The sequence below is a fragment of the Primulina huaijiensis genome, chromosome 2, assembly GCF_012295235.1.
Source record: "Primulina huaijiensis isolate GDHJ02 chromosome 2, ASM1229523v2, whole genome shotgun sequence".
NCBI classification, from domain to species: Eukaryota; Viridiplantae; Streptophyta; class Magnoliopsida; order Lamiales; family Gesneriaceae; genus Primulina; species Primulina huaijiensis.
Genome location: NC_133307.1, coordinates 2,056,817 through 2,073,346, shown reverse-complemented (window position 1 = coordinate 2,073,346; position 16,530 = coordinate 2,056,817). Strand labels below are relative to the sequence as shown.

General features: G+C 33.9%; 1 protein-coding gene across 2 annotated transcripts in view; it reads right to left on the bottom strand.

The window, feature by feature from the left end:
• Positions 1-16,323, bottom strand: part of LOC140963684 (germacrene A synthase-like) — a 31,634-nt gene extending 15,311 nt beyond the window's left edge. Inside the window, exons 1-7 of one of the 2 annotated variants that reach the window (XM_073423088.1) lie at positions 16,187-16,323; positions 15,701-15,971; positions 15,085-15,460; positions 14,593-14,811; positions 14,349-14,487; positions 14,007-14,252; positions 13,277-13,724 (exon numbers count right to left, since the gene is read on the bottom strand). In XM_073423088.1, the coding sequence (XP_073279189.1) occupies positions 13,428-13,724; positions 14,007-14,252; positions 14,349-14,487; positions 14,593-14,811; positions 15,085-15,460; positions 15,701-15,971; positions 16,187-16,282 (1,644 nt within the window). In that variant the 5' untranslated portion in view covers positions 16,283-16,323 and the 3' untranslated portion in view covers positions 13,277-13,427. Of the gene's footprint in view, positions 1-13,276; positions 13,725-14,006; positions 14,253-14,348; positions 14,488-14,592; positions 14,812-15,084; positions 15,461-15,700; positions 15,972-16,186 lie in introns of those variants that run through there. The other variant, XM_073423089.1, reaches the window with a different exon arrangement.
• Between the last annotated feature and the right edge of the window lie 207 nt (positions 16,324-16,530).

Below are 16,530 nucleotides of genomic sequence, written 5' to 3'. Positions count from 1 at the left end.
TATATATATACTTTGAGAAAATATTTTTTTTTATAAAATTATACAGGGAAATGGGGTATATATTTGGTTTTGTTTTTAGAAAAAATAAAATTTGTTTGCAAGTTTTTGTCTAATAATTTATTTATTTTTGTTATGTGTGGAGTATTTATAATTTTGAAAAACAAATTTTATTTTTTATGAAAACCAAACCAAAGTATAGATGAAAATTTGAATTAAAATGTAGATTATATCGAGATATGTAGATAATAATTATATTAATTTTTTTTGAATGGAATAAAAATTAAGGATGCAAAGCATGCTATAATTTTTTAATGTAATACACAACATGATATACTACAGCACCTACAATAATCGAAAAACCAGAGAGCCTTAAGAAGTGTCGAGGCTCAAAATTAAGATTACAAATTTAAAGTTAATTAATAAAAAATGATCATTTTGAAAATTCACTTCTAAAAAGTTTAAAAAAAAAACTATAAAATATATAAATATTTTTTGAAAAAAATCTTAAAAAACAAACTCGATATCGCTAACAACCATGAACATTATAATAATATATGTTTAATATAAGTAGAAGCAAAGAGATTAAGAGTAGGTCTCTTGTGAGACGGTCTCACGGATCTTTATCTTTGAGACGGGTCAACGTTACAGATATTCACAATAAAAAGTAATACTCTTAGCATGATAAGTAGTATTTTTTCATGGGTGACCCAAATAAGATATCGATCTCACAAAATACGACCCGTGAGATCGTCTCACACAAGTTTATGACGGAGATTAAATGACAGCCAGCTCTAGCCACTTGCTCTCCAAGTTGCTGCCAAACTCGATTCGCAACTTGCATGCATGCATTAATTAATCACGACAACCCATAAATAATATTACGCGCAACTTGCGGCTTGCCTAACTTACTGTTACGTACTTTACCATTTTGGGTAATAATATAATGCACCAGAAATTTAATTAATATCATATTCATATAATCTCAAACAGAGATGTATTGCAATAATTAAAATTTCACAAAATATGTGCTAAATTTTAGTTAAATGTCAATATGAATAAATAAATTCGGCATTTTACCAAAACTTCTTTGACTGAAAATAAATACGGTTTATCGAGTCATTTTTTTTTTTTTATGTAGGAGAGTGTTAGAAATATCATGTGGATGCCGAGTGGAACTCGGATCAAACCGGAAATTAAGAGGATATAATTTATATTTATGAAATTAAATTTTAGGTGCTATTTTTTTATGCTTAAATTTCTATAATTATTGGGTTTTTTTCAAAAATAATTTAATTTTTAAATTTTTTTTCAAAAATAACGTAAAAAAAAAAATTTTCAAAACTACTGTAATCCGCGCTTACGGAGCGCGGACGCTGCTCACGTGGAGTAGCGTCCGCGCTTAGTAAGCCCGGACGTTGGTCCACGTTAACGACGGAATGTTTTAGCGACGGAATATATATAAAAACTGTCGCTAATTAGCGACGGATTATTAAACCGTCGCTAAAATTGAATCAGCGACGGTTATACACCGTCGCTAATTTTAGCGACGGTTTAAAACTGTCGCTGTAATGGAAATCAGCGACGGTTTATAAACCGTTGCTAATTAGCGACGGTCTTTAAACCGTCGCTAATCTTGAACGAAAAACCATTTTTGTTGTAGTGAAGATAGAGAAAAAAAACAGATAATAAAGTCATCAAAAAATAAGTTTTTTCAGGAACCTCTACTATTCAACCTAGTTTTTTCAGTGATTCAGGGATGACTGACTTTGGTTTGTTTGGCTAGCAGGATTTTAAAGACTCCGTCTTGGTCGAACATACACAGTTTTACAAATTTGCTTAATGTTTGTCCCGCAGCATCTTGTACATGACATTCGACCACATGATGATGTTGAGGAAAATGAACAACATTCAATTGAGATATTTCAGTCTTGATTAACTTCTTGTTTGTTTTTTTCTCTGTCTTCACTACAACAAAAATGGCTTTTTGCAGCGTATATTGCACGCTGCAAAGTTGCAAGCTGTTGAAAGTTCAAGATTATCCGCGGCGTGTATGTGCACGCTGTTGATACAATTATAAGTAGATGAGGTAGGTATTTCGAATTAGCGACGGGTTTTAAACCGTCGCAGATTCCATTACAGCGACGGTTAAAATTAGCGACGGCTTAAAAACCGTCGCTGATTCAAATTTAGCGACGGTTAAAAAACCTGTCGCACATTAGCGACGGTTTTTATATATAATCCGTCGCTAAAATATTCCGTCGCTTACGTGGACCAGCGTCCGTGCTCAACGTCCAATTTTGAAAATGTTTTTTTTTTTTTTACGTTATTTTTGAAAAAAATCCATAATTATTTCATCCTAAAACATATTGTCTAAATTGGACCCAGAAGGTCGACCCAGCCTTTGACCCGATACTCCATGTCTTCACTTCATCTTTCAACAATTCAATATACTGTTGTGCTTATACATGCCTAATCTCGGGATGTGACATTCTACTAAGAAAATGATCCATACCTTATATTTAAATTATTGTATAATTTAAAATATTAGAATTGTATATCATTAATATTACATATAGTTTTTGATAATATCGACAATTTGGATCTACATAAATAAATAGTTTTTGACATTCATAAATTTTTTTTAATCTTTGTTGTCTTCAATTATTAGAATTCACGAGTAAACAAACAGTAAACTATGTTTTTTTTTAGACCTTCAGGAAAGGTCCCTTCCAATTATTTTATCTAATATATTAATTTATTATTAATATGTGTTATATAGTATGAGTGTTAAAATCATAAACGATTCAATCCGAAAAAAATCAGGTTTGAATTTGGAGTTTTCAGGTCAGATCGGGTTGGACCCGATAGCTGTCCCGAAAAAATTGATTGGTTGGGTTCGGGTCAACTCGGGTTGACCCGAAAATTTTAATTTTTTTTAAAAAAAACATAATTAATAAATATTGCCTACATTTTTATATATTGTATATCTGAAAAAATATTTATTGTATATTTATATCATAAATTTTCATAATTTAATATTTATTTTGAACATTTTTTATTTTCTAAACAATTATTTATTTGATTTAGTAAATATATTTTATTTTTCTACAATTAGATTTTCAAATTTAAATCATATATATGAGGGAGATATTTTTATTATGTGTTTAAATTAAAATATTATTTTTTTTAAATTTTATATAATTTTCTTTAAAAAAATTTAAAAATCAAAATCAAAATCGGGTTAATCGGGTTGAATGTGTTGATTCGGGTTCGGGTTGGGGTTGAGTGTTTTCGGGTTGGATCATGTTCGGGTTGCGTTCTGGTTGAGCAGTTTTTGAATAGTACTGTTGCTTAATCCGACTCGACCCACCCAAATAGACACCCTTATTATGTAGTGTAGGGCAAGCATCTCTCCCTATTAATTAGCAATGATGATATATATATTTGTGTGTGTGTGTGATGATGATGAGGTCGCACAATTCTTAATCCGGGTTATTTTGCTTGGGTCAAGACTGATTAGAGCGTGGGTTCTTGGCTCAACGCCACAATCACCAAGGACATTCTTATTTTTAATGATAAAAACAAGAAATTAAGGAATTAAAACTACAGTAAACAAACTAAACAATATGATTATAATAATAACATGAGTCTGCGAAAAGAGTAGGTCTCTTGTGAGAGGATCTCACGGATCTTTATTCGTGAGATGAGTCAACCATGTCCATATTTAAAATAAAAGTTTTAATTTTAACATAAAAAGTAATATTTTTTTATGGGTGACCCAAATATAAGGTCAGTCTCACAAAATTGATCAATGAGACCATAATCGATAACTTCCATTATCGTCCATAAGTATGGGAGTAAATTAAATTTTTCCGTCGGCGAACAATTTGGGTTTAATAAAAAGATAGATTGACCAATTAATATATGGCAAAAACTTGTGTGAGACGGTATTACGGGTCGTATTTGTGAGACGGATCTCTTATTTGGGTCATTCATGAAAAAGTATTACTTTTTATGTTAAGAGTATTAATTTTTATTGTAAATATCGGTATGATTGACTCGTCTCACATATTAAGATCCGTGAGACGGTCTCACATGAGACACATTCTTAATATACTTACTTATTTCTGGTTATAATATTTTTCAACATAATTCTTGATTTAATTACACCTTAAAAGTTTTTGGTACGTTTAAATAATTTGTTTTCATTTTCTTTAGATAATCATAACACAAAATTGAATAAGTTAATAGATTAAAAAAAACATTTTCCCATTAAATAAATCTAGAAGAAGAAAATCAAGTAATTTAGTTGTTGTTGTTATGGTTGGTCCCACTTGCAGTAATTTGAGATAATAAAATCTGAAAATAAAGAATAAACTGGACACCGAGATTTACGTGGAAAACCCCTAAAAATTATTAGGGGAAAAACCACGGGCAAGATGAAAAAAAATTTCACTATAATATTTTGTGGTGTACAACTCACTCACTGTATTTCCAAAGAGAACACACTCTCTTAATACAGGACAACAAACACCTCACAAATATTATAGAACTAATAGGAGAGAAGAGAGACAACTCAAGATGTTGTTTGAGAATGGGATGCTATGAATTGCAAAATGAGTACCTATTTATAGGTGCATGGCTATGTGTGAATAAGAAATTGTCGAACAATTTCATCACGAAATGCTCACCCACCTATGTTGACAAATGCTCACCCACCTATGTTGACCATCAATTTTGCCGACATTTCTCCCACTTGAAGATTTGATTGAGAATCAAACACATCTTCACACACCCTTTCAATCTTGCCATCACCTGCTGCTTACGTTTCCGCTAGGCCATTTGAGGATCTACATCATTCAAACTTATCAGTATTCACTGGTTTGGTCAGAAAATCAGCTATGTTATACTTTGTATGAATCTTCTACATATCCACACTTCCTTCTTCTATTACTTCCCGCACAAAGTGAAATTGTACTCCAATGTGTTTCGTCCTAGAATGAAATGCTGGATTCCTTGCAATGTCACAAAACAAAGATACTTTCTCTTGTTTGTGCCCGATCTCTTCCAATAATCTTTTAATCCATATTGCCTCCTTGCAAGCTTGAGTAGCTCCCATATATTCTGCCTCAGTTGTAGATAACGCCACAACTGTCTGCAGTTTTGAAACCCAGCTTACTGCTCTTCCTGCAAGTGTAAACACATAACCAGTAGTATATTTCCTCTTATCAGGATCACCTGCATAATCTGAATCGACATAGCCCCTGAGTGTAAAATCCGATCCTCCATAACATAATGCAGTATTCGAGGTACCCTTAATGTATCTAAGGATCCTCTTAACAGTGCTCCAATGCTCTCGTCCAGGATTCGCCATATACCGGCTAACTGCTCCCACGGCTTGAGCAATGTCCGGTCTTGTACAGATCATAGCGAACATCAAACTTCCCACTGCTGATGCATATGGTACTCGAGACATCTCAATCCTCTCTGCTTCACTGCTAGGACACATCTTGGAGGATAACTTGAAGTTAACAGGAAGAGGGGTCGAAATTGACTTACTATCTTGCATGTTGAAGCGTTGCAAGACTTTCTTCAAATAATTTTTCTGGGAAAGCCAAATCTTTCTGTTACTTCTGTCTCGGTGAACTTGCATCCCTAGAATCTTGTTTGCTGGTCCCAAATCCTTCATATCAAATTCCCTAGCCAACTGTGCCTTCAATCCTTGGACCTGATCTTTGTTGGGGCCTGCTACCAACATGTCGTCCACATACAACAGCAAAATGATATAATCATCACCAGACCTCTTGAAATACGTACAAGGGTCTGCACTCAGTCTGTTGTATCCAAGGCTCATGATATAGGAATCAAATCTCTTGTACCAACACCTCGGCGCCTGTTTGAGACCGTACAGAGATTTGTTCAACCTGCAAACCAAGTTCTCTTTGCCTTTTTCCGCAAAACCTTCTGGTTGGAGCATATAGATTTCTTCTTCAAGATCTCCATGAAGAAATGCCGTTTTCACATCTAGCTGTTCTAGATGTAGGTCAAACACCGCACATAATGCCAACACCACTCTGACTGTTGTAAGCCGAACCACAGGAGAAAATATCTCATTGAAGTCAATGCCTTCTTTCTGAGCATACCCTTTTACCACCAATCTAGCACGATACCGCTCCACTTAGTTATTGCCATCACGCTTGATCTTATAGACCTATCTGTTTCCAATGGCTTTCCTTCCTCGTGGTAGTGTAACAAGATCCCAAGTTTTATTCCTGTCTAATGCCTCCAACTCTTCTTGCATTGCTATCATCCATAATGATACATCCGAGCTTTGAGTAACCTCGTGGAAACTCGATAGCTCACCATCCTCTGATAATAGAAAATATGCAATGTTGCTTTCAGTGACATAATCTGAAAGCCAACCTGGTGGTCTTCTGTCTCGAGTTGATTGCCTCACATTGGAAACTTCAGACTCAACATGTTCTTGTTCTTCGTGCTCTGGTACTGCTTCACAAGAAACTTGACCTTCGTCCGTCTTATTTTCCACCTGAAATATAGTAGTTTTTGAATTCAGTGTGCCTTTGTCTCCCTTTACTTTATCTTCCTCGAAGATAATATCCCTGCTGATGACAAGCTTGTGAACAGTAGGATCCCACAAGCGAAACCCCTTTACTCCATCAGCATAACCCAAGAAGATACATTTTCTGGATTTTGAATTCAACTTCGATCTTTCTTGTTCATTGTACAGAACGTACACCAGACTTCCAAATGTATGCAAATGAGAATAATCTTTCGGCTTTCCGGTCCACATCTCCATCGGATTCTTCAGATCAATCGCCACTGAAGGAGAACGATTGATAATATAACAAGCGGTTTTGATTACCTCCGCCCAAAATGACTTGTCTAGACCCGCAGTCCTCAACATAGCTCTTGTTCTGTCCAACAAGGTCCTGTTCATCCGCTCCGCCACTCCATTCTGTTGAGGTGTGTAAGCCGTTGTGAACTGTCTTTTGATGCCCTCATGTTGACAATATGCATCAAATTCGTCATTGGTATATTCTCCTCCATTGTCAGTCCTCAGACACTTGATTTTCTTTTCAGAATCAAGTTCAACCCACGCTTTGAAATCTTTGAAGATCTGGAAAGCATCTGATTTTTTCTTGATTGGATACACCCAACATCTCCTAGAGAAATCATCAATGAACGAGACAAAGTATCTCGCTCCTCCTAGGGATATAACAGGTGCTTGCCAAACATCCGAATGAATCAGTTCCAATATGTTTCTGCTCCTGGCAGTAGAAGTGCCAAACTTTAATCTGTGTTGTTTACTGATAACACAGTGCTCACAAAAGGGTAGTGACACTTTTGTAAGTCCCGGCAGCAGCTTCCGTTCTGAGAGAATTTTCAATCCTCGTCCTGACATATGCCCGAGCTTTCTATGCCATAACACTGTTAATTCTTCTCCTGAACCAATTGATGCAATAGCTAGTTTTTGATTTAGGGTAAATTTTTTCGCTTTAATTTTTTCAAATTTTTTAGTGTTAGTTAAGAGCTACGGTTTATAAAACTGTCACTAATTAGCGACGGTTTCAGGTTGAATACAATCTCTAATTTTAGCGACAGATTATGAAAAACCGTCGCTAATTCATTAGCGACGGTTGTTTAATCGTTGAACGGACTTTCAACAACACCCTCAGTTACAACAGTTAGTCAGCATGTTTATCATAATAACAAAAGAATGCATCGTGGGTTTGAATACGTAGAACCTGAGAATTATAGGTCAGGTTAGCTCAAAAACAAACTAAGAAAAAATGGATATGATCGTCATTCCAAATCAAGCTGGAATGATAAAATCACACCTGACAGAACTCTATGAAGGTCAGACATAATCATTACTACAATGCAAACCAGTTCAAAAGAGATATAGGTTAACTAATCAGAATGAAAGGCCTAAAAAAGGTTTTTGAAGCACACATCACACAACACTAGCAAGATTTTAACAAAATCACATACCCTATTGGAGATACACAATGAAAGATATGTCAAGAAAATTCGGGTTTAGGTCTCCAAGAGAGTAATCTGTTCTGGACTCAAATAGATGTGGGTACCAAAATTATTCTTAATATGTGATTACAGGTACAATAGATCAAGATGTTAAAGAAATCAACTTAGTACATGGACAGTGGATGTTCAAGGCATATAACAGAAAATGTCAATTTATTATCTGAAATCATTGAATATCAAGTACAAGGATCACATTTGGAGATGATTCGAAAAGTAAAACTGTGGATAAGGGTAAGATTATACATTGTAATATTGTTATCGATATGTACTACTTTCAGTTAAAAATTTATGTTATAACTTAATCAGCATAAGTCAATTATGTGACAATAGATTATTGAAGAATTTCACAAACATACTTGCATTGTCAAGAATAAATATGGTAAAACTATGTTAATAGGTAACAGAACCGGTAATACATATAAAATAGATTGGTTTGTTGAACAACCATATGATCCAACATGTCTTATTGTTGTTAATGCTAACAAGAATTGGTTGTGAGACAAAAGGTTAAATCATTTGAATTTCAAAATCATTTCTAACCTAAGAAAAAACATCTTAGTATCCGGTCTGCCCTATATTGACTTTCAAATGACCAGATCTGTTCAGCCTGTCAGATGGGAAAGCAAGTCAGATCGAATTTCAAGTACAAATGATGTACTGCATCAGCTCGATGCTTGGAACTACTACACTTGGATATGTTTGGTCCTATACCGGTGATGATCTTAGGGGAAATAAAGTTCACCTTTGTGATGATCGATGACTTCTCAAGATTTACATGAATTATCTTTCTGAAATCCAAAGACCAGACCAGTTCTCAATAGATGAAAATTCTAAAGTGTATACATAATGAGAAGACCCTAGTGGTTGACTGTGTGAAGACAGTGCAATATGGAAATGCACCAATCTTGGAGGAGATTTATGCAGCCCAAAATCACTCTCCATTTGCACTTAAGGAAGCCAAAATCACTCACCATTACAGCATGAATCTCGGATGTGTATCTCGAATCAAGAAGAGACCACGTTCATTTAGGAGAGAATAGTGTAATCATCCCTTTGACTAAGCCATTATCAACATTAAGGAAGTGATAAAAGCTTACCTTGTAGCTGACTATCCAAGGATATATAAGAAGAACCTATGTGGTAGTAATCCCACCTCACATACTGCAAAATCCCTCCCCGTAGCTACAAAAATTCAAAATATAGCTGTTGGAAAACAGGCCAAATTCGAAGCATTACAGCAGCCGAGTTCAAAGCTTTACCGCGACCTTGTTCGAACGGAGTTCTTTTAGCACGTCCTTCTAGCGTTTTAATCCAAACGAAATCATGTAAGTGGATTTTTGATATTATTATATAAAATTGCACACTTATGTTTATTTTAAGTGGCTCTTGATATTTTTATTCTTTGAATAAATATGGTTCACTTATTTAATTATTTTTAAAGTGGACTTTTGAATAAATATATTATTATATAAAAGATTTGGCACACTTATTTTCTTTTTAAGTGAGCATGATATATTGCGAAAATAAATTAACTATGACTTTAAAAATTCGATCGGAATGATATATTCGTTTCCATTTGTTATGAAATCCCCTGAATTATTCGTTGTTCGATATCAGTTATAATATTTGAAAGCATGTTTGAATTCTTTGAAATGTACTGTAATGATTCGATTTCGAAATGGTAAAGGAAATTCCGAACTTTGATATGCTTTGTTTAGGCCCTGATGCGGTGGGTTATAATAACCGTTCCTTTGGCCTCGCCTCTTAGAGGAGTAACATATAGATGACTGATCAGTAAAATCATAGAAAATGAGAAGATTTTCAGTGCTATATTCGTATTTTTGTTAGTATTTGATTCAACATGCTTAATATTGAGATTTCGATAATTTATTCGTATGTATATCCTTGATATTTGTTATGCACGATCGGCCCCCATTTACTGAGTATTTCTCAAAATACTGACCTCTTACTTCCTCTCCACCCAGATAAGAATGAAGAGCAAATGGATGAAGAAGAGCAAGAGCAATTTTGGGAATGGTAGAAGATCTCGAGTTATTCCAGAAGTTTTAAAGCTTAGTTTATGTTTTTTGCTTCCGCACTATTAAAACATTTTAATCAGTTTATTTTGGTATTTAAGTTATAAAGATGATTCTTTTGTTGATTATGAGAAATAAACTGTTTTTGGTATATACTGTACTACGAGGCTTGTTGTTTGACGAATATGTGATTGTTGAGCAACGCCGGTGTCGACTAACCCCGGTCTCGGGGCATGACATACTGGATCAGAAATGATCGGAGAACTAAGTTTACAAACATGTTTCTTGTGACTTATCTGGAAGAAAATGGAATCAAACACGATTTCTCAACTATCAGATCACCTCAGCATAATAGTGTTGCTGAGAGACGGAACAAAACACTTAAGAAAGCAACCATGTTAGCTGGTTCTGGAATTTCAAAGTGCTTTTGGGCTGAAGTTGTAAGCACTGCCTATTATACTTAGAACAGGTTGATGATCAACAAAAAGCATGGAAAAACACCTTATCATATTTTGAATGGAAATCAATAAAAAAAAAAAAAATCATACTTCGCTGTATTTGGTTGTAAGTGTTTTATTCACAACAATAAGAAAAATCATTTAACTGTGCTTGATGCAAAATCAGATGCTGAAATATTTTTAGGATATTCATCTGTTAATAAAGCTTATCGTGTATTCAATACAAGAACTCTAATTGTTAAAGAATCAGTTCATATAGTATTTTATGAATCTAATGTTGTTCCTAATGTACACAAGGCACACTTGAATGATCTTTCCAATATAATGGAAAATACTAATCTTCAATCTAACAATGATGATATTCAAATCAGAAGAACAAATAAGTTGCATTGTGAGCCAGATATGCCCACAAATCAAGCTGATGAAGACATCGAGATCATACCAGAAGATCAAGGTGAGCCAACAACATATTAAGTTTGAAATCAAACTGAGCTTGTTGAAGAACAAGCTAATCCGATCCAAGAACAAGATCCACCTATTTTAAATTCAAATGCTCTTAAGCCATGTTATCGGTACAAGAATCATCCACCCGAGTTGGTCATAGGTAACCCTTCTACTCCTTTAAGAACTAGAAAACATATGATTGGTGAGTTTTTGCATGCTGCATTTATCTCTTATAATGAAATTAAGAATATTGATGAAGCTCTAATTGATTCTAATTGGATAGATATCATACAAGAGGAATTAGGTCAATATGATAGAAATAAATTTTGGCATTTAGTTCATAGACCGTCAGATCATTCTGTTATAGGTATCATATGGGTTTTCAAAAATAAACTTGATGAAAAAGCCAATGTAATTTGTAATAAACGGTGTTCTAAAAGGCGGCGCCTAAGCGTTGGGCTATCATCCACCACCCCAATTTTTAGAACGGCCTAAGCAGCCGCCTGATTTAATATATATAATTTTTTTATTTTTTAAAATTTTAATTTTTTTAAAAAATATTGTTCGGCATATTTTTCAATCAATTTGCATCAGATAAAGATGAGTAATATGCTATTGATTTTGAATTTAAATATGATTATTTGCACAATATCTTGATTTGCGGGCGTGTTAGTTGCAAAGATGCACCAATTTGTGTAAAAATGATGAAAATCTAACTTCTAAAAACACAACGATTGTAGATACTAAATTTGACCGTCTTTAATTATCTCCTAAACAAATATGACACTATAAACAAAGAAAAACAATTGGAAATTGAGAAATAAAATAGATTGTGTGTGTGTCTTCTCTGTGTTGGCCGATCTTTTTTCTTCTGAATGATGTGCAGTTCTCTCCACTCTCCCATGATCCATGATCTTTCGCTCTTTCATCCCATGATCCCTTTCTCTTTCTTCTCACGATCTTCTCCTCTTTTGTCTCTTGGTGATCAGTTTAAATCGATAAGAATTTATCTGCCATATTTGATGAGCTTGCATCATTTAATTTTTTGCCCAAACAATTACCCCTACAAGCATTGACCCATTAGGCCAAAATGCTTGCACAATGTTTCACGTCACTGCATGTGGGCTTCATGGCCAGTTGTGTGAGTCCACAGAATTTTTCAATATTTCAACCAATTAACCTCTCAAATTATTTTACCCTCATTGGGCCAAAATGCTTGCACAATGTTTCATGTCACTGCACGTGGGCTTCATGACCAGTTGTGTGAGTCCACATACTTTTTTCATATTTCAACCAATTAGCCGTTCAAATTATTTTACCCTCATGGGCAAAAAATATTACCTAATTTGTTGGGGCATTCATTCACACTTATTCTTGGGCCAATAATTTATTTTTTATGCAAACACAAAGCTAGGGGTGTGCAACGGTCGGTTTGGTTCGGTTTTTCGGTTTACGGTTTTTCGATTGCTTAATCCTAAACCAAACCATTTTAATTCGGTCCGGTTTGATTTTTTTGTATTACGGTTTGCTTTTTACGGTCAGTTATTACGGTTTGTTTAATAAATTTAGTTATAAATAAAATTGTACATTATAAATTTTAAAAAAATATAATAAAAAATCACAATCAAATTGGTTTTGATTATCTTACAAAAATCAAAATAAAGTAATAAAAAACAGACATGGCTATAATTCTTCTAACCAATTTGTTGAGTATCTCACAAACATCAAAATAAAATAATAAAAAATATAGCTACGACAATTGTAAGCAATTTAGAATTTGGATATGTTGATAGTGAATAATTCCAGCATTGGATACATCAACTCCTACAAAAAAATCCTCATATGTAGGGAAATGAAAATGTCAACCTATTATGAAAAATAATAAGTTCATATAAATTAGATCAACTTAACAAACCTGATTGCAAGTCACAACTATATATCAATAAGGCAGTAAAATAGTAAACATAATGAAATTACTTATATTAATTATTTTATTATTTATTAAATTACTTATATTAATTATTTTATTATTTATTATTTTTTAAATGGTCGGTTCGGTTTTTTCGGTTTTAAAATTTCAAAAACCGATAACCGAACCGAAAAACCGAAAATACAAAAACTCAAAACCATAACCGACCGAAAAACCGTTTAAACCGAACCAAAAAAACCGAAATTTATGGTCCGGTCGGTTTTATCGGTGTAAACTATTTAATGAACACCCCTACAGAAAGCTAGTCATTTCCAAAAATCATTCTTTTAAAAAGATGAGGAATATAATCACTCTAGCACAATATATTACTCATAATTGCAAATTTATTAAAAGTTTAAATATTACATTCTTTGATTAAACATTTAGTATAGAGACAACGCATGCATGAAACAAACACTTGGATGGTTTATTACAACAAGTCATGACTTGAAATGTCTAAATCTTGAAGGGCTCGATATACATTGCAACAATAAGGGGTTTTAAAACCTTTTCTGGCTCAGTATATCCATCCTCATAGTTGTTGTAGGCCACACATATAACCCTTGTGATGTTGAGGATTATCGAATGGACCTCTTTTGAACACGGATATGGTTTCTTGAAATTGTGATTAATTTCTTTCCACGCATATGTAACCATTTCTTCAATCTCATTTATCGCCTCGTCCATTGCCACACCATTTTCCTTCATGTAGCAGTCGATACCGGTGGATATTTGGCCTCTTTCTTTCTCAGTCTACAATGATATTAGCAGTTATAACTTAAATACTAAATATTCTATAATAACATTTTAATTATCTTTCGAACACAATGATCATTTGATGTTATGTTAGGTCATTAATTAGTTAAATCCACAAAAGTTTAGTGCAGATAATGTATTTGTGTGGGTTTCAAATCTTGTCCTTATAGAGTAAAGGAGTGGTACTGATTATCGAAACCATAGCCTATATTGGTTTATGAGGGAAAAATTCTACAATATTTGTAGATAAAATGTTAATTATGGACATCTCATTCCTACCTTATACGTAGCTACGTCATCAACTAGTCGACAAATTGTAAGGGATGCTCCAAGAATCTTTGGCATGGTATTTAGCCATTCAAATTCTTTCCGAGTGGCAAAATCCAATACCATCAATGATGCATTCGAAAGAAAGTGGTAAGTGCCCGTTGTTAGAGCAATGTTGAGGTACTCTGAAAATGGTGGCAAGTAACCCTTGAGAAACCACTTGGCCTCGACATTGTAGCTTCTCACTTGTTCTTTCAACTACATATCATTGTAACCAAATCAAAATTATATGTCTATTAGTTTTGATTGGAAAGAAATGTTTTTATTTCGTAATTTGAAGTGAAAAAGTCTTACTGCGCTTATCGTATGGTCTACTGCATAAGATCTTTCTTTTTTTGCTTGTTCTTCCTTAAATTCATCGTAGAGATTCAAAATGACAGTATAGAGTGGTTTCATATACTCTGGAAGTAAATCAATCTCTTTAATATCCCACCTGAAACAACCAACAAAAAATTATTAAGCAAGGGATGATTTAGTATTTATAATTTCAATTTTCAAACTCTCTTGGCCAGCTCCCCAAGTTGTTCTTTTCCTTTACCTCTGAATCGCTATAGTGAAGGCATCTAGTTCTTCACTTGTACCATAAACGTCAAATGTATCATCTATCAATGATAACAATTTGATGATTTTCGTCAACATGACTCGGCCTCGAGAATACTTAGGCAAATGATATGCTCCCGTCGCCCAAAAGTAACACTCAACAAGTCTGTCTCTAGCATAAGGAAGTTTAGACATAATGTTCAGATCTCTCCACCACCTGTAGAATAACAAGAAAAAATAAACCAGATTTATGCCGGTTAAAACTAATTTTAAAAAACCCAAGTTTCGTCGAGTTCGTGACATAATCACCAACATTGTTTAGATCTTTCAAGATGACAAACCTAATATAGATCATATATAATAAATGTCCATTTTTTGTTTCAAAAGTGAGACGATTGTCTTGACTTGCCTCTTTTTAAGTCCTCTCATACAATTAGGTGCATACCAATTTAATTTGTAGAGTTCATTATTTTATTGACCGCACTGTTACCTCGAGACTTCACAGAGTTCTTGTTTGTGCAGCATTTGCACTGCATTATAGTCTAGTTTGGCAAACTTGAGAAGTGATTCGTCCCTAGAATATTCGTCCTCCTCGTAGACACAGATGTAATGGTACGATTCAAATCTTGGGTACCCCAAGTGTAGGGGTTGCATAAGCGCATGTTCAACTTGTGTCTTGAGGGGTGATTTGAGGTTTGGATCCATGGACTTGAGGCACTCTTTTGTGAAAACAAGGGCATCATCAAGTATAGTTTCATTGTGCTTTCTCAGATGCGCCGCTTCGTACAAACTCAACAACCCCCTGATATCACTTTTAAGAGATTCTTTGAATTTTCCGTCGCGACCCTTGAATTTGCTAAATATTTCTGATAGAAACATAAATGATGGAGTTATCTTTTGGATAATAATCATGATATATAGATGAGCAAACACGTACCGTGGCTCTCATCATACCCATGCATGCTTCAAGGAGAAGTCAAAATTTTCACTTAAAATAGCGAAATTAAAACTCTAAGATTAAGAAAGATAAATATATTACAAAGGAACATCAAGCAATATATATATGTATATATCTGTGTCTCTCTGTGCGTGTGTGGGGTACATACCAGAAGTTAAGTGGAGTCCATGTTGCCTAAATAATCGGAAATGTACTGAAACATTGCTTAAGTCATAGTTGTCGTCTTCATAATTTGTATTCAAACCAAAATATTGTTCTAGTTTATATTTGATTTCATCTTCAAAGTGATACGATATGCCGAGGCGTTCGAGTACGTCGATCAAATTCATGGTGTCCACCATTTTCCTTTCTGGATTTGTTAACTTAGTTTTCACTTCATCTTTCAGCAATTCGATTTCTTTGGAATACTTTTCTGCTATCTGTATAGAAATAATATTCGTTAATTAATCATTTTTTTCATGATATGATAATATAATAGATAATTTTGTACAGAATGCTTTAACCATATGATTATATATATATAGACACACTTACAAAATTAAATAAAAAATTTGAAATTCGTTAATCGATAATATATAATATAATATCTCGCAAGTAGAACACCAAATAAACTCAATGACTTGAAATTAAATACCTTATTATCGAATGTAAAATTCAAGAACTGGTGTCCCCATAGGCTTGGAGAAAAGTTGCCAACCAATCGAACGGTTTCATCTGAAAATAGGGCCATTCTGTGATTATATTATATTAAAATTGATATTTTTTTGAGTTTCTTATATTCTTTGATATTCAAATGCACTCACTACCTATATTTATAGTTGGGAAGTGATACGATACTAGAAGGTGGGAACCAACAAAGGCCAACACGTATGAAAGGAGCACCGAGACAATTGGTGGATTTTATTAGCCATAAATAATAATAGAAGGAAATGTCAAGTCTCACTGTATATGCAAACAAATAATTTTGTAAAGAGTAGA